The sequence below is a fragment of the Aythya marila genome (assembly GCF_965140915.1).
Source record: "Aythya marila genome assembly, chromosome: 1".
Lineage (NCBI taxonomy): Eukaryota > Metazoa > Chordata > Aves > Anseriformes > Anatidae > Aythya > Aythya marila.
This window is the reverse complement of record NC_139042.1, coordinates 124,740,236-124,760,716: the sequence shown is the minus strand read 5'-3', so window position 1 is coordinate 124,760,716 and position 20,481 is coordinate 124,740,236. Positions and strand designations below refer to the sequence as shown.

Below are 20,481 nucleotides of genomic sequence, written 5' to 3'. Positions count from 1 at the left end.
TGTGGGGGGGAGGGATGCGGAGATGTCTCAATTGTTCCAACACATACACTTAAAAATACAACACATCTCCAAGATAAGGCAATAATTTGGTAAATACATGGTCTGGATGATCTCCAGTCTTACATTAACGGCTACGCAGGCTGCTTATTTCCCGGCTTATAGTGGAAAAACTGCAGAAACCCTGAACCTTTTATTTGAAATCCATTTATTTTAAAATCCACTTTGCTTCCTCATCCTTCTTATCATCATTCATTTAGTTTAGGAGTATTGACAATTTTACAAAGCGACACAAGCTGCAGTGTTCTGGTGTTTGTTTTTTTTTGTTTTAGTTTTTGATATTTTTTTTTTGCATGAAACGAGAATAAACCTCAAACAACAACATTGGAAAAATATACAATATATATATATAGTATCTGGGGAAGGGTTGTGAGAGAGCCCACTCTGAGCCTTGTGGCTGGCTCCTCCTTCCAATTTTCCGTTCTTTCCAAGCCCCTCCTTCCTCACCATAGTTTGAACTGTGCCACTCTCATGTGCAAGTGCCCAAATATGTGTCTCAGGAGAGCCAAATGTGGGGTCAGTAATGTGGGGGATGTCCACAATGAGAATGGCGGAAGATGAAGGAACACGGGAGGCAGAAATGACACATGAGGGAGGAGAACATGTACAAGGTGGGGGAAGGAGGAAGTTAAAGTAAGACACCTCCTCCTTCCAGCCATATGTTTTTGGGGATCCATTGGACGGGTGTTTTAAAGCTCCTAATAGCGGTGAGAGCTGTCACTTTTGCCAATGATGTGTCGGTCGTCCACGTCATTGCTGTCTGGGGAGTCGGGTGTCTCCGAGTCAGTGCTGTCATCATCTTCCTCCATGTCCTTATTAGCTCTTCCCTCACTGTTTTCTGCTGCCCTCTCCTGGCAGCTCTGGTAGGACTGTGGAGATGAGACATGTAAGGGGAAGGATCTAGCAACCCAGGAGGCCCAAGTTTCTGTGATTGCTCCTTACCTCCATGGGGTTGACTATGATGGTAAGGGCTGAGTCGTCCCAGAACATGTCGCTATCTTTGCTGCCAGTGCTTGTGTGTCCCCCTGCAGCAGCCCCCGGGACCTCTTGCCCCATTCCCCTTCGGTGCAGGGAGTGGATGCGCAGGATGCCCAGGATCACCATGAGTGCCAGGAAGCCCACGCACACCACAATGATGATAGTGGCTGCGCTGGGGACCACTTTGGAGAAAGAAAAGGTGTGGTTACCGTCTCTCACATAAACGTTTCCAATCTGACCAATGCCTAACCTGCAGGAACTGGAGCTGTTGGACAGAGTGTGGGGTTTTGGTCTAAGCAAGCACATGTCCTGACTCTTCTGCTCCTCTGGGCGCAGGCAGTTCCTGCCTTTGGCTGCTCTATCCTTGCTCGATGTTTCCCAGGATGCCTAGGTCCAGGCATTTTCTAATGTCAGCTTGCCTGTAGACTCTGCGTAGCTTCATCTACAGAAGTTACCAGAATATGTCATATAGTGGTCATCTGTCATTGTATCTGCTCATTGGGAGGGAGAGGTTTTCACTAGAGAGAGTCTCTAAGGAGGACAGTTTTCATAGTGTGATACTGTGCAAGCAGCAGAGAAATAAGGAACCCAGAAGTGTGCTTTGCACGCAGGTCAGAATACTATAATAGCCTTCTAATTTAGTACCACAGTCAAAGCCTGGCTTCTCCACAAGAGAAAATTTGAAATTCATCTAAGAGCCTTAGACCAGCTCTCTCCTCTTTGTTCTAAGCCTGTATGTCTAGCCTTCACTCCCTAGATAACCCCGTTTCCTGGAAAACTTACCCAGGCCCTCCATGGATTTGTTTTGGGGAACTCTATATAGCAGGGACAACTTTTCCTACTGCTTCTGCTGAGATCAAGCAGAGCTGGGGAAGGACACAGCAAGGGGTGATTTTTCAGCACTCTCCCAGCACGTGCTGTCCCAGCAGTGGTTCAGTTCCAGCTGCAGGGCTGGATCAGCTTTGGGTGAGCTGCTGCAGGAAACTGCAGTAAAAGCTAGAAACAAAGGTGCTTTCCATGTTCTCTACAACAGGGGGCCAAAACCAACAAAGGGTCCTCTTAAACACTCCTAGAGCTTTTCAGAAGAGCCAATTAGAATCATATAGTCATTAAGGTTGGAAAAGATCTTCAAAATCGTGTGGTCTAACCGTCCCGTTACCACCATTATCACCCACTAGACCATGTCCCTAAGCACCAGGTACATTTCCTTAAACACCTTCAGGGACGGTGACTCCACCACCTCCCTGGGCAACCTGTTCCAATGCCTGACTGCTGCTTCTGAGAAGAAATGTCTCCTAATTTCCAGCTTAAACCTCTGCTGGCACAACTACAGGCCATTCCCTCTTGTCCTATCACTATCATATTTTCTGCATTCGTTGATCACCACCTGGTCCCATCTCTCTTTGGAGCAGTGGCAGTCTTGACTGTCATTTGTCTCCCGCTGTTGAAACTTCCTTTTGAGACTACATTACCCAGCCCCAGAGAGCACTTTTGCAAGATGCATGAATGAAATAGTACAAGCTTACAGTTGCTCTTTTTAGACAAGTAGTAGGTTTCAGACTGCTTCTGCGTCAGGAAAGCAATGCACCAGAGGAGAATTATTGCTCCAAGCTCTAAAACACAATTTGACACAGACTGCAGTCCATTTGCTAATGAAGAGTGGGACAAGACAGTAAGATGGGTAAAGGGAGTCTGCAAGCAATGCCCTGCTGTAAGTTCTAACAGGATATCACAAAATCAACATCCTGACCTAAAGGAGTAAAACCAAAAGTGTGTTACATACTAGCGTTGTTATGGGTGCTTGCCAAGCTGTGGCCAGATAGCTCTGGGGGTAAATGATGGCCTCGATGTATGAACTGCTGAGAACTCAGAATATGGTTAGGATGAGCAACTCGGTTCATGTTGTGGAGGACATTCATCTGCAGAAAGACCAGAGTGAGAGAGATTCAGCCCTGTGTTCACTGTGATAGTCTACACTGGGTGCATTCCTATCCACAGTGATCTCCCCATGCATGTACAAATGTATTTGTGCATGTATTGATCTTGTACCTCGACAGTAAACTCATTGCTGGAGTAGCGTCCATTCATCTCCGTGCAGGACAGGTGAAACTTCCTTTCATAAAGAGCAGCACCATGGTTGATGTGGTATGAGACCTGGCGTAGTATTTCCTCGTAAACTGCAATGCTCTCTACCCCTAAAACCAAGACGAAATAATTGTTGTAGGGTCAGGAAGCTCCTGCTTGAAAGTCATCTGGTCTCATAACCCTGTAGCAACTAGGAGCTATAGAGAAATCCAAGGTTAGGTTAATGGAAAGGGACTAGAACTGGAGCTGTCTGCAAATGATCTGATGAAATCCCAGCTTGCACTGCTAGAACACACTTAAGGGAAGAAAGGATCAAGGACAACCACCCTGTTAAATTCTGCACAGTACGTAAGCATTGCAGCAGTCCACAACCTCTGGGATGTGCTGTCCCCCAGTCATTTCACACAGAATACTACTGGCATCTAAGAAAACCAGACCCTAAGGGCAATGGGACTAAGTCAGGAGGAGTGATACAAGCCTGAATCAGAGCTCAGATACCATATCCTAGCACTGTGTGCTGGAGGAGTCACCTCCTAAGGGAAATAGCCTGGGACTTCAAAAGCCAGGAGTTCAGCACATGGTTATATCTCAGTCTCACAAAGTACACCAACACATTGCCCTAAATGCTTCTCCCTGTGATACCTAACAGGTAGTGAAAGAGGCATAAATAGACATTGGTGGCCAAGGAGGACATACCTGTGATAGTGAGGTAGGCAGAGGTGTTAACAAGCTCCAGGCCCCGCTGCTGCAGCGCTGCCCCATCCAGGAGCAGATACTCCCTCTCTGGGTCCAGGTCATCTCCTACCAATGAGATCTCACAGCCATCCAAGTTGTGCACAATCTCATCTGACATTCGTGTGTCTGTCACTGAGATGCAAAAGGAAAGAAAACAGCCAGAAGCCAGTCAGCCAGGAATGAAAGCAGGAATGGTACCCACTTAGACATACTCATATCCTAAGTAATGACTTCTCTTTCTCTGGCTAGCACTTTTCTTGAGTAAAATCACTGACAGTCTAATTACTTGCTGGAAGAGTCCCCCTGGTTCTAACGACATTATTTGTGTACATGACTAAGTCACTTATATTTTGGAACAACATACTATTATGGGACTAGTTCATGGTAACATATCTTGGCTGTAATGACTGTTGGCACTGGCAAACTGAAAATTACGAATTTTCACACATTGACAGACCCTGAGTGCTCTTGAAAGCTTTCCATTCTCACAACTGCTGGTAACCAAGTTTGAGATCTTATCTTATTTAAAATGGCAACCACTTTCAAAGACTAATCGCTTTCAGCAGGGGCAAGACCAACCTTCTCTAAGAAGCTCAAGCTGCTGAACAGAAAGCTATGAGCAAAAAAAATCCTATTAGCAGAAGGGATGCAACTGGAGTGAAAGGATATGTGGAGCATAGAGTGCAGAGAAGTAATCCGAGGATGATGGAGGGAATTGAGGGAAAAGATAATTTAGGGTGTGAGGAAACTGACAGGGGAATTCAAAGGAACAAATGATACAGGAATCACAAAATCGCAGAATATTCTGTGTTGGAAGGGACCCACAAGGATCATCATGTGCAACTCCTAATTCCACAGAGGGCAACCTAAGAGTTAAACCATGTATCTGTAAGCATTCGCCAAATGTTTCTTTAATGCTGACAGACTTGGGGCCGTGAGCACTTCCTTGGGGAGCCTGTTACAGTGCCTGACCACCCTCTCAGTGAAGAGCGTTTTCCTAATACCTAATCTGAACTTCCCCTGATATAGCTGTGGGAGGGGGCAAGAAATAAGGGAAACAGGAGGAGACTGAGTAAGTGCAGGAGTGGAGAAAGTAACAGGCAAGATATCCAGAGCTGGATTTAGTAAAGAGAAATGTAGGTAAAATGTAAAACGGATTAGGAATGAGCATGGGAAAGATGGAGCAGAGAGTGAGGCAAGGAACTGTTTGGATGGAAAATGTACAGGGAGGAGCAGAAAGGGATAAGAACCAATTAGCCTACATATTAACACACAGTGTGCCTTGCTTCTGTATTTATAAACTCCCTCCTGTTTTGGGTGCAACCAGGGGTTCTACTTCCTCTGCAACACTTGCAGGTTTTTCCATTTTTCCTCTGACTCTCTCCATACTCCACTCACCAGTACCATGCCAGTTCTCATCTTTCTTGGCCTCCACCTGGTGAGAAATAGAGCAGGTGATCTGGAGGTTGGGGAAAAGGGGGACCCCATCAGGAGCCTCAAAGTCTGATGCAGTATGAGCAAAGTGGGCAGTGCCACTCAGTAGGATCTGGGGGGCATCAGGCTGTAGCACCACGACATAACCTTCCACATCAGGGATGGAGACACAGGACTCTTCACTGAAACACCTGAAGGAGAGAAGCAGAAAGCATCAGCTGGCCCAGCTTTCCACCAACATTGTGAAAGAGCATTGTGAAAGAGCATGCCCATTACTGGCAGCAAAGGCAATATCTTTTTTTTTTTTTCTTTTTTTTTTTTTTTCTGGTAGTCTTCCCTGTGGCCTGCTGTGCCAGACAGAGAGGTATGGTAGTAATCACTGGCTTTCAGGTGACTTGGTCATATCGGCACACCACAGAGAAAATTAAAACCAGCCCACATGCCTGAAACACCATCAGCAAAGGCAGAAGTTCTGCTACCTCCATGGACTCTATTACCCCAGTATTAAAGTACCCAAATGGATACTTTAATAATTATTTCCAGAAAGACTCTTACCCATTTCAAGACCATCACTTAGAATTTAAATACAAGGTGAGGTTTAATTTTAGTCAGAAGAGATGTAATCCCCTTGCTGAACCTAGCCAGGGGTATTGCTTTATTCACTCACTTGACAGCAGTGGTGAGCCTGAGTGGGCGGACTCCAGGGGTAGCAAAGCGCAGTGAATTCATGTAAGCCACATGCTGGATTGCATGGTTGAAGGTTTCCACATCGTCACCCTCCAAGGTGAGCAAGGACTGAGAGGGGTTCACATGAACCTAGAAGCGGACAAGAAGAAAATACTTAGTATTCCCTGGCAAATGCCAAGAACCCAGGCTATGAGAGACACCAAGGAGAAAGGTGGGGAGCTGTCTGAGGTGGGGGAGCAGGCAAAGTCCTGGGAAGCAAGGCCAGGGAGGAGAGTGGAGGAGACCCATGCAAGTTGGGCAGATGGGCATACCTTCATCCCTTTGCCCAGACTGTCGAAGTCACTGTAATCAAGCCCCTCACGGCAGGCATACAGGCATTCAATAACCTCCCGGCTCTCCAAGCTACCAGGGCGCACAGTGAAGCCAGCCAAGTAACCATGGAAGTAGTGGTGTATCAACAGAGGATCTCCTGAGGGAAACATGGGACGTGGAGGGTGTGAGAGACATGGTGAGGAAGAGAACAAAGACAACAGAAAAGTGAGGGACACACAGTTGTCTCCCTTACGAGAGAGATAGAGAGACAGATGACTGCATGGGACACGGAAGAGCAAAGACAACAAAAGCCACAGTGTGAGGGACACAGAGATGTTAAGGGAGGTAGGAGAGAACAGAGGGGTGCACAGAACATAGAAATGAAAAAGGCAGTAAAAAGACAGACAATACTGAAGCGAGTAGATGACAATTTTTGGAATCCCAGGTGGGGAAAAGATGAACAGAAAGACCAGGGCAGTGACAGGTAGGTAGCATAGAGAAGTTTCTGCTAAACCACTGAATGCCAGATGGAAACAATTTCTTGTCCCCTTCTAACTCTGCTTCCTGTGAGGGCTTTCAAAAGAAACTGTATGTTCCACAGATAGTTAGGGATGAGGTGACATCTCCTGATGTCTCCAATGGCTATTGTGTTCTTCAGAGACCAACTTTAATGACCAGGCATGAGGACACTTTCTTCACATCAAAAGCGTACTCCATTTCTCAAAGCAGGCTGTAGTCCTACCAGCATTTTCATGCTCTAGAGGTATCAAGGACCAATCTGCCAAATAATAAGGGTTTTCTTCCCAAAATGGCAGGAGGTGGCAGGACAGGATCAAGGAGCTGTATAAGGAAGGCACCATGCAAGAAGTGATATAGTCATGCATGGTGAAGAGGGGAAGAGAATCATCTTCTTTCTTTTCCCTACCTTGTACAGTATCAGTGGAATTCTCATTTCCCTTGATTTTCTCTTTGTTTTTCTCCTCTGTAAAAGGAGAACATTCAGACAAGCAATTATACATTGGAAGAGGGTAGTTACAGGGTCAGGCATGTTTCTACACAATTACCCATATCAGCCAGTGTGAAAGAACATCTCTGGACTCACGTACCAAGCAGTGCACCCTTCAACCCTAGAGACAGCACAACACAGATGAAAGAGCACAGTGTCCCCCTCATAAAGGGATATTGAAACTGTAACTAATACAAGAGGAAAATATAAGATTTTTTTTCCTCCTTTCACAGCAATATCTATTCTAGGAATTAAGTGATTCCCATTTATGCAATGTGGTCCTTGCTGTGTTCTCAACAAGCCATGTTCTCCGCACTCTTTGAAATTCAGATGGTTTCAGAAGGGTGTCCCAAGCTGATTAGTATTTGTTGGATGCAAAAGGCCAGTAGAAAACAGAGCTGTGGAGAAGCAAGACTACATTAAAAGTTTGACCTTACTATCAATTTCTGCTGGAATGAAGTCAAGGAGCAGGCATATTCCTTTAGTTTTCATAGAACAGAATCATAGAATCATTAAGGTTGGAAAGACCTACAACATCACCTAGTCCAACCGTCTCCTACCACCAATATTACCCACAAAACCATGTCCCTAAGTTTTGTTCTGCTCCAGTCTTACAGGAAAACTGAAAGACGTCAGACTTACATCTCCACAGAACTGGTTTTAATCTGGTAGTGGCTTAACTACGTTCTTAACCTGATCTTTCCTCTCCAACCCAGCTCTTGCACAGACTGCTTTGTGACTTCTCCATAAAGAAACTCAAGACACACAAATCACCATCAATACAACCAGCAGCATAAATAATGACCTCTGCTCTCTGGTGAAAAATTTTGATAGAAAGGCCAACACCTGAATGAGGTATAGATTTTCAACTCTCCCCCACATGAAAGCTGGTTAACTGTCATCACATGTTCTACTGCTGCTGTCTACAAAGCTGCCATTGGCACCTGAGTTATTATCAACACGGCCTGCTGGCTTGGTCCATAAGGAGGGAAGGAACCACACTGGCTTTGGTAACAAGGAGAAAAGATGGCTGCAATGTGGTTTGCATCATTTAGTATTGGACACCATTTTTCATCTTTTCTGGCTTTCCCTCCACTCCCTTGTTTCCCACAAGGAAACAGCACAGCTCAGGGAGTGGGCACTCACCAGTCCAGCAGGCTCCGATCATGAGTGAAGGCTCCTGCCGTGGAGGATGGATGAGGCCATTGTCATGGATGAGGGCAGGGTCATAGGAGACGCCATCCACGTAGAGTGTGACAGTAGGGAACTCAAGATTGAGGGCATAATGGTGCCATTCATCATCACAGACCTATGGCATACAGCAGCAGAAGGAATCAGCAAGGGGAAGGAGGAGAAAGAGCACAGAGAAGAGGTTAACATTTCCTCACCTGCTCAAGCTTCCAGAGGAACTTCACAGGCCTTGCACTCTCCAGCAATGGCCAGTAGAGGAATGCAATTCGGCAGCCATGCACAGCCAGAGAGTAATGTGAGTAGCCATCCTCTGCCAGGGGACAAGCAAAGGGCATTACATACAATACTTCAAAGCCAGAGCCCAGAAACACACACTAGACTGCATGATTGGCACTCAGCACTGTGTGTTCACAGTGGGCTTGACTGCTCCTAGGAAATGTGGAGGCTGAGGAAGCTATGTTCCTAAGGAGGGACCCCTTCCCAGGCCTGGGGAATGTCTGGAACACAGGGATTTCCACCTGCATGGACAATGCCTTCTAACAGCTCAGCATCACCTCCCCAGGAAAAGTGTCTCACCGCTCTGCACTGTGCTGCAGATCACCGTCTCCTCTTCCCGCCTGCCTTTGCTGGGCACTACAGCATGTTTCATCCAGACGGACAGGGTGAAGTGGTCGCTCAGCCCCTCATGGGCATGCAGCCCGTTCATCACAGGCACCTGGGCAGCCTGGCTGCCGTTGAACCAGTAGATGAGGCTGCTGTCCTGGCTGTAGTGCACTGAGAGCCGTGCAGTCCAGTTTGCCGTGGGGCTAGGCACAGGCAGCAAGTCAATCTCTCCTGAGGCGGCACCTACCAAGAAGGGAAGGAGTCAGGAGTCAGGAGGACAGGAGTCTGAGAAGCCTGGGATCTAGGGCACAGAAGAAGAGGGTGGCAGAGTGCTCATTGTAACGTCCTAGGGCACAGGGAGAGGGAGAGTGGCCTATAGGCCTTCTCCTGTCTGGAGGAGGATGATGACTTTTCCATTTGTGCCAAAGGATATATCCCATAGACTCTGCATAATGAGACAATGCACATAAACCTCCGGCTTCCCAGAAAGTACTGGGAGCCCCTTACAAACACAGGTAGGGTGCCCGCAGGATGCCTGTGCTCAATACAGCACGTGAGCTAGGTGTCCTCACAGCCCTGCTAACTACAGCAGATAGGAGTGTGTCCCAGCAGCTCTGCTGCGTGAGGCACAAAGGTATCACCGTGAATCCCTTCAGGGAAACAGGCAGGGTGCTTTGCTGCCATTGCCCTTCACTCAGGAAAGACTCGATTCACCACAGAGTTTGCGCAGTGACTTCTCGGAGTAGTTATCCCGGTCACAGCCCTTAGCCACATGGTTGGTCTGCAGCTCCACCGTGGCCTGGATGTTCCACAGGGGCTCATCGCAGGTCTCCAGGTGAATGCTGGGGAAGAGCGCGAGGCTGCCTGCACCCGGTGTGTACTCAATCCTCTTGTTCCAGCCTAATGAAGAAGAGTGACAGAGAAGAGAAGGGTTAGGTCCTGCCAAGGACCCAGGGCCAGAACGCTTGGCACACACAAATGGCATCTATGCACCAGCCCATAAACAGAGAGATTTTTGGCCCCTTCTGCACTGAAAATCAACTTTATGCAGCTGGCATCAGTGCAAGGGAAGATTTCCTGGAAGCACAGAAAGTCCAAATTCTCATCTTCTACAGCTGGTGCCAGTGTAGCATCAATCCCTGGATTTTCAGTCTCTCATCAGGCAGAGTTGACATTTAGCTGTGTTGATTTCCCCTTAATTCCATTGACTTAGCTGACCCTGTAGACAGACATCACCTCTGAAAAAGCCAAAGATCCTCAAGATGAGCAGCCTCAAATGCAATCTACATTGAATTCTATGAGGCTTATCAAATACATAGTAGTTCACAGTAATCTAAGAAATGCTTTTCCCATGTTCAATTGCCTTCCAGTAGCTTTGCAGTACCTTAGGCAGGATTTGTGGTTTGGTGCCAGAATTTAACCATGTATATATATACAAATTTATATGTGTATACACAAACATTTTCAATCAGTAGGATTGAGTAGTGCAGCATAAAGGCAAGACAAAAGTATGTCTGGAGGTTTCATACCCTGCCAGCTGGGTTTGCAGGTGGGTTTCACTTGGATTTCCACTTCAGCATCATCAGAAGCCCGCTTCTTTCCACAGTCATAGGCTGTTACTGTGAATCTGTAGAGACGATCTCCACTGTACTGCAGCTTCTCTGTGTTCTCAATGTTTCCTGGTTAGCAACACAAAGAAATCAAGGAAGAAGAAAGTCTCTTCAAACACTTTGCTTCTAGAAATCACTCTATTTTTGATCAACTACAGAAACAACCAAATGAAGGCAGAGTTACCCCACAGTGACACTCTGCTATATGCTACAGCATCCCACAAAATGGCTGCTGAGTCTCTTCATGAGAGAGATGAGCGGTACTAGAGGAAGTGTGGTTCATGTATCACAGTTCTGCTAGCAAATGGGACTGGAAGAGGGAGAGCAGAGAAGAAAAGGGAGAGTGATGTGCTCGTGGCAGGTTCAGATACTTACCATCATTGTCAATCAGAAAGGGAATATTGGGGGTCAGGATCTCGTAGTAGCAGATCTGGCTGTACTGTGGTGAGCAGTCTCCATCAATGGCTTCCACGCGCAAGATGCGGTCATACAGCTTTCCCTCAGTCACTGCGACACGATACAACTTTTCCACAAAGACAGGAGCAAACTCATTCACATCATTTACTCGAACGTGCACTGTGGCCCTGATGCAGAGAAACATCAGTAAGAAGTTATTGCCTGATTAGGAACCATACACCACCCAAATTTCAGATTACATCACTCCCATAAAATGTACCAGTCTGACTTCCAGATGTCAAAGGCAAGGACAAGGAAAAAGACCTGGATTTCAGCCCAGCAATGTTGGTACATATGAGCTTGTACTATGGTTTCCCATCGCAGAGGAAGAGTAAAAAGACTGATAATGTCATCTGGACCTTCTGCCTGTATTCAGTAATGTAAGGCACCACTCAGACACAACTGTCAAGCAGTCCTGGTTTCTGGTGTATTTACTCGTGTGACTCAGCCAGTGCACAGGGCCATCACATTTTTGTTTGGTCATATTCACATGTCGAGTTACAGCATCACGGCTAGAAAAAAAATTAACCCGGGCTAAAGGAAGGGTCCCACAGCATTTTTCACTTGCACTTATGTGACAGATGACATTTTGTAACATGCAGTAACGACTGCATGGACTTACTTGTGTGATTTCTTGGTATTGGCTCCATCAGGTCCCTCTCCACAGTCATAGGCCTGGATGGTGAATGTGTGCTCTTTATGGGCTTCACAATCCACTGGTTCCTTGGCCCGGATCAGTCCCTCACCTGTAGCTTTGTCGAGGATCACAGCTTCAAAAGGCACCCCTGCCCCATGGATCCTGAAGCCACAGATTTCACCTGGCACCCACAGGTGGAGAGGAAGGGAAGAATAAAGAGCACTGAGGAGAGCATAACATGACCCTTTGCTTCCCACTCCCTGATTTTCTTCCTTTCTAACTTACACTCTCCTTTCTCCTTCATTATCATCTTATTGTGGTGCAGTTGCTCGTTTCCTAGGAGTTCCTCCTACCAGCTCTTACAGACAGACATCCATGATGTAGATTGCCCTCTACTGGAGACTACTCCCACAGCAAGATCTCTTGCCCAGCATCAAGGAAAGCTGGAGGCTACAAGGCTTAAGCTGGGGGTATGAGGGCTATACTGTCAAAGTACTGAGAGAGCACCTTAGTCCATCTCTCCACCCCTCAAGGAGGCAAAACAGGCCATATATTTCAGACAGACATCCAAAGCATGAAGATCCATGATGCCCCATCCTTCTAATACGGGATGTGCACAGTATCTCAGGGAATTACAGATAAGGTCACCTAAATCTGAGACCTCAGCTCACAGGGACCCCTTTTCCTCTTCCAAAGCTGAGGGGGCTTGCATGAAGAAGCTCCAGCCATGGAGCAAACACTAGGAATAAAAAACCTTGTAAAAGCATCAAAGCATTAGCTGTACTTTCAGGGATTCGTGCTTCCTGTGAGGGATGTGGAACTGCCAGCAAATTGTGCCCTACCAGCTTCCTCCAGCCCTCACAGACACAGAGCTGTGCATGTGATCTTTGGAAATAGCAGAACTGCGTCAAAAAGTAGCTGGCTCCACCCTCAGTTCCCCTCCCTAAGGGAAACAGCTCACAGGATCCTAAATCAAGCTGTGCCCAAATTGGCTCCAGACTTCACTGGGGACCTCCTCCGAAATGAGGTTTGGAGGTGATCGTTTCCTGAACAGAATCCAGCACAGGGATGAATGTGACCCTGCCTCTTTGGAGGTCTCTCCCTGCCTCCCACCCTTCCCAAAGCTCTGCCCACCTACCTGCATAGCGCAGTGGAGCATCTTTGTCCAGTGCAAACAGCGGTGGGTTGAGCAGGACTGTGTTGTCATTCTCCATGATGATGCCCTGATATTCAGCTTCAATCCAGGGTTTGTGCTTATTTGCTGAGACAAAATTTGGGGTAAGGGATGGAGCACAGGATAGTATTAGCCAAAAATGACAGGTTCAATAGAAAAAGTGCAGCATATCATCCAGTGGCAGGTAGCAACCACCCCTCCCCACCTCCTTCTCTGGAAATAAAGAAAGCTGAAGTAGGCTGAGAAGAAACAGCTATTTTTCTTCAGTTCTGTTCTACCTCACTCCTGGGAGACCTCCCCCGAAACGATGTGTTCCTTCTGGCCTTGTCATTACTCTCTTGTTAGAAGCACGTGGAGAGGCATTTGGGTGCCCAGGAAAGCTGGAGCAATTACAAAAATGAGAGCAATAGACACGAGTAGTCTGACTCTGGAGCAAGATTCCAAATGCTAAAGCCTTTGGCTCACTGAAGCCATAATTAAAGGATCCAGGAGACACCTTCCCTTGGGGTGTCCCCAGGGGATAAGTCTTGCACGCAGCCATTACCACCTATGCCTTCCACCCTCTGGACTAAGGCCAAGGATCTTGACACATATGTCCAGGTACACTTTCAGACAGTCACCCTACACGTATAATATAATCTGCTGAGTCCCTTGCTCCTTCCTTCCCCACTCCTTGGTGAGCACCATATTCCTTTGGCCCCTCCTTGCTGATCCCGTTGGCTGGAGCCCAGCCAGGCTTGGCATGGAGGCAGCCGCCAGCAGGAGGCTCTGAAAAATGTCACAGGCCCAGAAATAGCAAATTAATCTTTATCACATCGGCTCCAGGGCAGGGAAAGGGAGAAATAAAGGGGGATGGGGCGGGGGGGGGAGGGAGAGAGAGGAGAAAATATCGTTATAAATTAAAAACCCCTCCCCCATGCCCACTCCCTGCCAAATGGGCCTCAGAGATTATATTACATGTCCTAGTTACAACCCCCATTCCCAGATAATCCCCCACTCTCCCACCCCCCTGGAGACCGAGATTTATTACAACCAAGCCATACTCTGAGCACAGCATGGCTGGTGGGGAGCAGGAGACCGAGCCCTTCCCCTCAAGGGCACTACTGCCAATATGTGGATTCAGTCTCTGCAGCACACGTACTGCCACGGCGTCTGTGTTGGCTCAGAAGGGACAGCATCCCCTCCCATCGATCGCTCCTGCCCATCAGGCCCAGGACGTGCTGCTGGAGCTGGGTGATGGGCCAGCAGGCAGGACTGCAGCTCAGAGCGGGTGGCCACAGCTCGGCGTGGAAGCGAAAAGTGTGGGCTGGCATTTCTCTCTCCCCATATTAAGATTATAGAGCATTGCGTAGGAAACCCAGAGCAACATCCACCCTGCTCAGTATGCAGGAGGAATCCTTCCTGTGTGCGAGTGCCCACGTCTCACGCCACCCCTCCGCTGCCCCCACCAGATTCCGCTCTGTGCCAGTCCCAGCCCGTGCACCACAGCACCGAGGTGGGAGTCCAGAGCCACAAATGCCGAATGTGCCCTGTTGCTGGGGTAACAAGCTGGTGGTAGAGACAGAAACCCTTTGCTGCATCCACCTGCAACTTGGGAATCACCAATCTGATTTCTTGGTATGCGAGTTCTTGGGGATTAGAAGTGCATTCAGGGGATATTTTTAGGATACAGACTCCCACCAGTTTCAAGAAAGCTCCTACAAAACCGAAATCATTTGCCAAAGGTGGGTACATATTTCAGCGTGTCAATTCACAAAGGTGAGAGAAAATACAGAGCACAAGGGGCCTTGCCTTGCAGCTGGGTCCCTTGGAGCCCGAGCAGTGAAAAAAAATGCCCCTGCCAGCATCAGTGTACACAGAGCCCTGTGCTGCACACTGTCTGTAGCTCTGTCCAGAGCACCGAAAGCACGCTAAAATGTCACATTCCCTGATGACCCTTGCGTGTTTCAGATTCCCCCACCCCATCCGATTATTGTCTCGCTGACTCCCCTAGAATGAATTTCTCGTGCCTGTGTCTATGGCCACAGATCTAGTAACCTACATCCTTCTCCATCACCCTACGTGTTCAAAGAACATCTGCATGCAGAACACTAGAGCTGTAGCATTTGGTTTTGGTCTTTTTTATTATTATTATTATTTTATTTGGCACATAAGATACTGCCTTATATAAGCAACCTGCACAATTAACACGTAACCGTGGAATAATTCCTATTGATAGATTCTAGATGCATGAACTAGAATCGGAAAATGGAGATAAGAGGATGTGTTTCTGAGACAAGAGGGATCTGTGGAGATGCAACACATCCCCTCTCCGCATGCTAAGGAAGGAAAGCTAAACCCACACGGCAAGAACTGAAACAAAAGCAAGGCAAGCGGGTGGACATGGGGAAAACGAGGCGAGAATGCTGAAAGGAGAGAGAATATAGGAAAAAAAAAAAAAAAAAAAAGAGCCGGGTGGAGAAAGTAGAGGGAGGGGAATGGGATGAGGGCGCTTGGAAGGGCAAAGAAAGCCCGAGAGGCTGGGGACCCTCGGAGCCCCCCTGGCAAAACGTGAGAGATGACAGCGGGGAGCCGCACCGCAACCGCAGATGGACAGACGGACAGATGGACGGACAGATGGATGGATGGATGGATGGATGGGTGGGTGGATGGATGGATGGATGGATGGATGGACGGACGGACGGACGGACGGATGGGTGGGTGGGTGGGTGGATGGATGAGTGGATGGATGGGTGGGTGGACGGATGGATGGATGGACGGACGAGTGGATGAACGGATGGATGGACGGCCGGACAGACGGATGCACGGCCGGATGGCGCTGCCAGCTGCCGCTCTGCCCGCCGCGGGGGGCGGCCGGGGAGGGGTGAGGGGGGGTCTCCTCTCGGAGCTCGGCAGCCCCTGCCCCGCCGCCGCCGTCCGTGCCCGCGGCGCTCCGCTCACCTTTGTTGGCGGCGCCGCCGGGCAGCGCGGCGCAGAGGCAGAGGAGCGGCAGGAGGACGGCGGCGCGGGGCCGCGGCTCGCCCATGGCGGAGGCGGCGGCAGCGGCGGCGGCGGTGGGGGCGGCGGCGGCGGGGGTCGCTGCCCGGCCGCGGTGCTGGACGGCGGGGGCCCGGCGCGGGCTGGGCACGCCCTGAGCTGCCGGCACCCGGCCCCGCTCCGCTCCGCTCGCCCGGTGCCGCTCGGCCCCGCCCCGGCACTGCAGCGTGACGTCACGGGCGCGGCGGCGAGCACGGAGGGGGGGGGGGCGCGGGGCCAGGTGCGGCGGGGGCGCGCCTCTACCTCGGGGGCGCGCGGCTCGACGGGGCGCGCCCGACGCCCGCACCGGAGCCGGACACAGACACGGACACGGAGCCGCCCCGACGGGCTGCGTGTCCCCGGGAGCGGCGGGGAGGAGATGCCCCGCTGCTGTCCCCCGCCCCCCCGGGGCCGGGCGGAGGTGCGGGAAGCGGGGGCAGTCCCGGTTTTTTCCGCGCCTCCCCGAGCTGGGACTTTTAGCGCAGCGAGGGGCCCGGCGGCTCGCCCCGGCCCCGCTCCGTGCCGGTCCCCGCTCCCCGCTCCGCTCTCCGCTGCTCCTAGCCGTCGGTCCCGCCGCTCTGCCCCGGGATGCCGCCCAACCTCACCGGGTATTACCGCTTCGTCTCCCAGGAGAACATGGACAATTACCTCCGGGCACTAGGTAACCCCGTCCTCCTTCATCGCTTTTACTCCCCTCGGTCCCCAAAAACGTCAGCCCGCGGGATCTGGGAAGGGGAGGACGGGATCTGGGCAACCCCAAATCTTTGGTTGTTCCGTCTGCCCCCGTCCCTGGGAGGGGGAGAGGAGGTACCCCCAGAGCTGGGGCTCCCTGGCTAAAGAGTGAAGCAGCTCTGCGGGGGGGCCCAGGCAGCCCTCAGATCTCCCCACCGTCTCGTCCTCCAGATATCAACGTGGTCCTGCGCAAAGTGGTTTGCCTCCTGAAGCCCGATAAGGAGATCATCCACACGGGAGATCACATGGTCATCCGCACGATCACCTCCCTTCGGGACTACGTTATGGATTTCGACCTGGGAGTCCAGTTTGAGGAGGACCTGGGGCCCGTGGATGGACGCAAGTGCCAGGTGAGAAGCCCACGCGGGGCTGGAGGAAGGCAGACCGGGGTGTGCTAGGACCTCAGGGACTTGTCTAGGTTTTGGTTCACAAACAAGGTGAGAGCCCAGGTCAGAGCTGGCCTGCCCCGGCAGGTCCAGGAGTTACTGTTTCTATGAGTACATCACAGCAAAGGGGATGAGCACCACACAGCCAAAGGCCCAGTACTTTGGGATCCAGAGGGTACTAGTCTTTTGGGATAAAGCCCTTAAAAAGATAGAAATAGCCCATTTGTCAGTGCTCGGTTGCACATGGGAGGCAGAGGGACATCCATTCCCCACAAAGAGTCAGTCCTGAGGACTACCAGAGTGCCAAACTCCTACCATCAGTCCTAAGGAGCTACCAAAAAGACACCAGATCCAGGAATGCATTTGAAAACATGTCTGATGGGAACAGTCGATGTCATCGCTGGAAATCTGTACTGTCAGGACCTGCTTTTGTTGGGACCATGCCTTCCTCCATTTGGGTTTATTTATTTTGTTTTTTTCAGACAACCGTGTCCTGGGAGGGTGATCAGCTGGTGTGCGAGCAGCTGGGAGAGAAGAGGAACCGAGGCTGGAGGCACTGGCTGGAGGGGGACCGGCTGCACCTGGTGAGGGGGCAGCGAGCGGCGGTGGGCGCACACGGTGCAGGTGCTGGGAGCCCCGAGCGAGCCTGCGTGGCCTCCTTCCAGCTCCTCTCGGGCTCCAGCAGCTGCTCCTCGGGAGCAATGACCACCTCCCATAAACATCCGCCTGCAGGGTTCAAAAGTTGACGGCCGTGCCCCTTCCCAGCCCGCGGGGTGCCCCGACGGGGGGATGGGATGGGGGGAGCAGGCAGGGCCGCAGCCTGAGCTCCGTCTCCTCCTTCCCCCCCTGCAGCGCATGACGGCCGAGGACGAAGTCTGCGTCCAGGTCTTCCAGAAAGTGAAGTGAAGAGGATGAATGCCCTTGGCTCTCGAGTGCGAACCGCCGCGGATTAAAGCAGCAAAACACGGCCGGAGCCAGCCGAGCCATGCGTGGCGACCTCCTTCCTTCTGCGGGGAGGGAAGGGACGGGACGGGACCGGGGGGGGGGCCCCCGGGGCCGGCGGTCACGGCGGGGCCAGGCCCGCGGGAGGGGAGGGGGAGGCGGCGAGGGTGGGGGGAGATGGGCACGGAGGCTCCTTTCAGAATAAGAGCCGGGAGGGAGGCAGGGAGGGCTGGAAGGAGGCAGGGATGGAAGGAGGGAGGGAAGGGAAGGAGGGAGCGGGACGGGGGCCGCCCCACCGCCCAGCACCGCGGGTCCCCGGAGTGCGGCTGCGGGCACTCGGTGCTGCTGATCCCGTTCCGGCCCCTCGCAGCCCTCCCCCTCCCTCCTTGTTCCCCTCCTGCTTCCCCCGGCCGAAGCAGTGCCCAGGCAGCCCCCGGCCCCCCTGCGGAAAGCGGCTGTGGTGCCCCGGGGCAGTGAGGATGGCTGAGGCTGCCCCTGCTGCGGCCGCCGATGGGGATCCTTGGCTCATGTTGCTTGCAGGGATCACGTTTATTCTCAGGGTACCAGGGTCCTCAAGCTATGAAAGAGAAATGGGCCATCGACCGCGAGGATTTGGGTGTGAATTCCAAGGGCTGGGGCAAGGGGACTAGTCCTGTGTTCACCATGTTCACTGCACTCGAGAAAATATATAGGGGGAGGGAGGCTCGGGCTGACCTCCAGGTGTAAGAAACCACTGCCTCTAGTCCCAGTACCCCTTGCACTGCCCCCCTTGGCTCTCATCGCTCCACAGCTCCTCTCTGCATTCAGAGACCGAGGGAGAGAATCAAAGGCAGTGAGGTCCCCTGAAAAGAGGGACCAGTGCCAGAGACAGAGGTGTCCTTTAGTGAGGACAACTGATGGGATGTGCAAAGACAGGAAAAAAAATCACATACCTGCACCTATAGAATTATTAAGGTTGGAAAAGAGCTTCAAGATCATCTGATCCAACCATCACCCTGCTACCAATGTCACCCAAAAGCCCTCGGGGAGTTCTTTCTGAAAGAAACTTGGGGTTTCCCCCAAACAAAAGATTGAAATGTTCACTACTCAGAAATACATAGCTACTGGCACTCAAAGAGCCATGAAGTAGGCAGGTTTTGAAAATACAGGCCCTTTTCAAGATGAGAAATAATACAGGCCCTTTTTCAAGCTCCTAAAGCATAGCCCTTGAAAATACAGACCCTTTTTCAAGCTCCTGCATTGCATACAAGGAGTCCTTCTGAGCTGATTCTGATCCTCAACACCAAGCTCACTTCACCACATCCAAACCTGATATCCTCTGGGCTGTGCAATCAACAGCTAATTTCAGGCTCTGCACCAAAAGCTGGCCAAAACAGGCAGGCCTATGGGGCATGTGTCTGGCTGCTCCAGATAGACGCGTCTCAAGCTATCCACCCTTGCTTTGTCAGCTGAACTGCTCTCCTAGTACTCCAGATGGTGTCACCAGGGTGGAGGGCAGCAAACACATGGGATATTTGACATGAAAGTGCCACCGGGAACTCCTAGTAGTGCCCCTTGGATGTAAGATTCCTGTCAAGAACACACTGAAATGATCAGCTTCCTTAAAAATGATCCTAAAACACTTCTGCCCATCTATTCTTTGCACGTGAACACCCTCTTCCCACCAGCAACCTGTTGGTAACACATCTCTCAGTAGTTTCTAGTGCTTCTCAGCTTCTTTTCAGAAATGGTGGTCTCTGAGTAAAAGCTTCCCTTCTGGTGGGACAGTAAGCCACAAGAACCTGCTCTAGTGCAGCACAGAAGTGAGGCTGCCCAAGAGTTGTTCATCAGGCAGGGGATATATTCAGAAACCAGGAAGTATCAATGTAACATCCCCTGCTTAATCTTAATTCTGATGTGTGAGGCCATGCACTATTGCAGGAGCACTAATTACATGTTTATGTGCTCTTTTCCAGATAATAACTCAAGGACATTTTGATGAACAGTTTTTTGAGTCTTCAATACACTTCCATAAATATCCTGGGGAAAAAAATCTTCATTCTTTTTAACACTATTTTCATACCCATATTCAATATGTTTTTGTAGCTGTGGATTATTCCCTATAATTTCAAAGCAAGATTGTCATTAACTTCTCTGTATCTGTAATTCTAAGGAAAAACACTAGAATGCTGTTTTACCTGTTACTCCAAAATCTGAAAGCCATGAAATTTTAAACTTCATGAAGTTGGTGGCACACAGTACAGGGCTTGGGCACTGTCCTGATAAAAGCCTGAAATGTGTTTGTAAATTGCTATCTTTTCTCATTCCCTCGTTAAATAATTAAGGCCTTATCTATCTTGTTTCTCCTAAACATGCTTCAGGCTTTTGCAGAACATGCAGCAAAGAGGCCTTGAAAAAGGACTTGTTATCAGAAGGTTTATAATTCTGTTCATTTCTATTCA

General features: G+C 50.2%; 2 protein-coding genes across 2 annotated transcripts; one reads left to right on the top strand and one right to left on the bottom strand.

Moving 5' to 3' along the window:
- Positions 1-25: 25 nt before the first annotated feature.
- Positions 26-16,118, bottom strand: CLSTN3 (calsyntenin 3). Its single transcript, XM_082755726.1, has 18 exons — positions 15,906-16,118; positions 12,930-13,052; positions 11,777-11,972; positions 11,074-11,282; positions 10,618-10,767; positions 9,803-9,988; positions 9,062-9,331; positions 8,683-8,795; positions 8,441-8,603; positions 7,214-7,270; positions 6,288-6,445; positions 5,957-6,105; positions 5,254-5,480; positions 3,817-3,987; positions 3,085-3,230; positions 2,819-2,954; positions 1,000-1,217; positions 26-926 (listed from the first exon to the last, which is right to left on the bottom strand). The coding sequence occupies exons 1-18, from the start codon at positions 15,988-15,990 to the stop codon at positions 756-758; spliced, it is 2,928 nt and encodes a 975-aa protein (XP_082611852.1). The 5' UTR covers positions 15,991-16,118; the 3' UTR covers positions 26-755.
- A 175-nt stretch (positions 16,119-16,293) lies between these two features.
- On the top strand, positions 16,294-18,079 carry RBP5 (retinol binding protein 5). Its single transcript, XM_082754687.1, has 4 exons — positions 16,294-16,641; positions 16,884-17,062; positions 17,581-17,682; positions 17,951-18,079. The coding sequence occupies exons 1-4, from the start codon at positions 16,569-16,571 to the stop codon at positions 18,002-18,004; spliced, it is 408 nt and encodes a 135-aa protein (XP_082610813.1). The 5' UTR covers positions 16,294-16,568; the 3' UTR covers positions 18,005-18,079.
- The last annotated feature ends 2,402 nt before the right edge of the window (positions 18,080-20,481 follow it).

Coding starts and splice junctions, on each gene's coding strand:
- CLSTN3 (XM_082755726.1), bottom strand. CDS start 15,990: ATGGGCGAGCCGCGGCCCCGCGCCGCCGTCCTCCTGCCGCTCCTCTGC. Junction 8,796..9,061: donor CTGCAGCACAGTGCAGAGCG/GTGAGACACTTT, acceptor GTCCCCTGGCAG/AGGATGGCTACTCACATTAC. Junction 927..999: donor TCATAGTCAACCCCATGGAG/GTAAGGAGCAAT, acceptor TCATCTCCACAG/TCCTACCAGAGCTGCCAGGA.
- RBP5 (XM_082754687.1), top strand. CDS start 16,569: ATGCCGCCCAACCTCACCGGGTATTACCGCTTCGTCTCCCAGGAGAAC. Junction 17,063..17,580: donor TGGATGGACGCAAGTGCCAG/GTGAGAAGCCCA, acceptor TGTTTTTTTCAG/ACAACCGTGTCCTGGGAGGG. Junction 17,683..17,950: donor AGGGGGACCGGCTGCACCTG/GTGAGGGGGCAG, acceptor CCCCCCCTGCAG/CGCATGACGGCCGAGGACGA.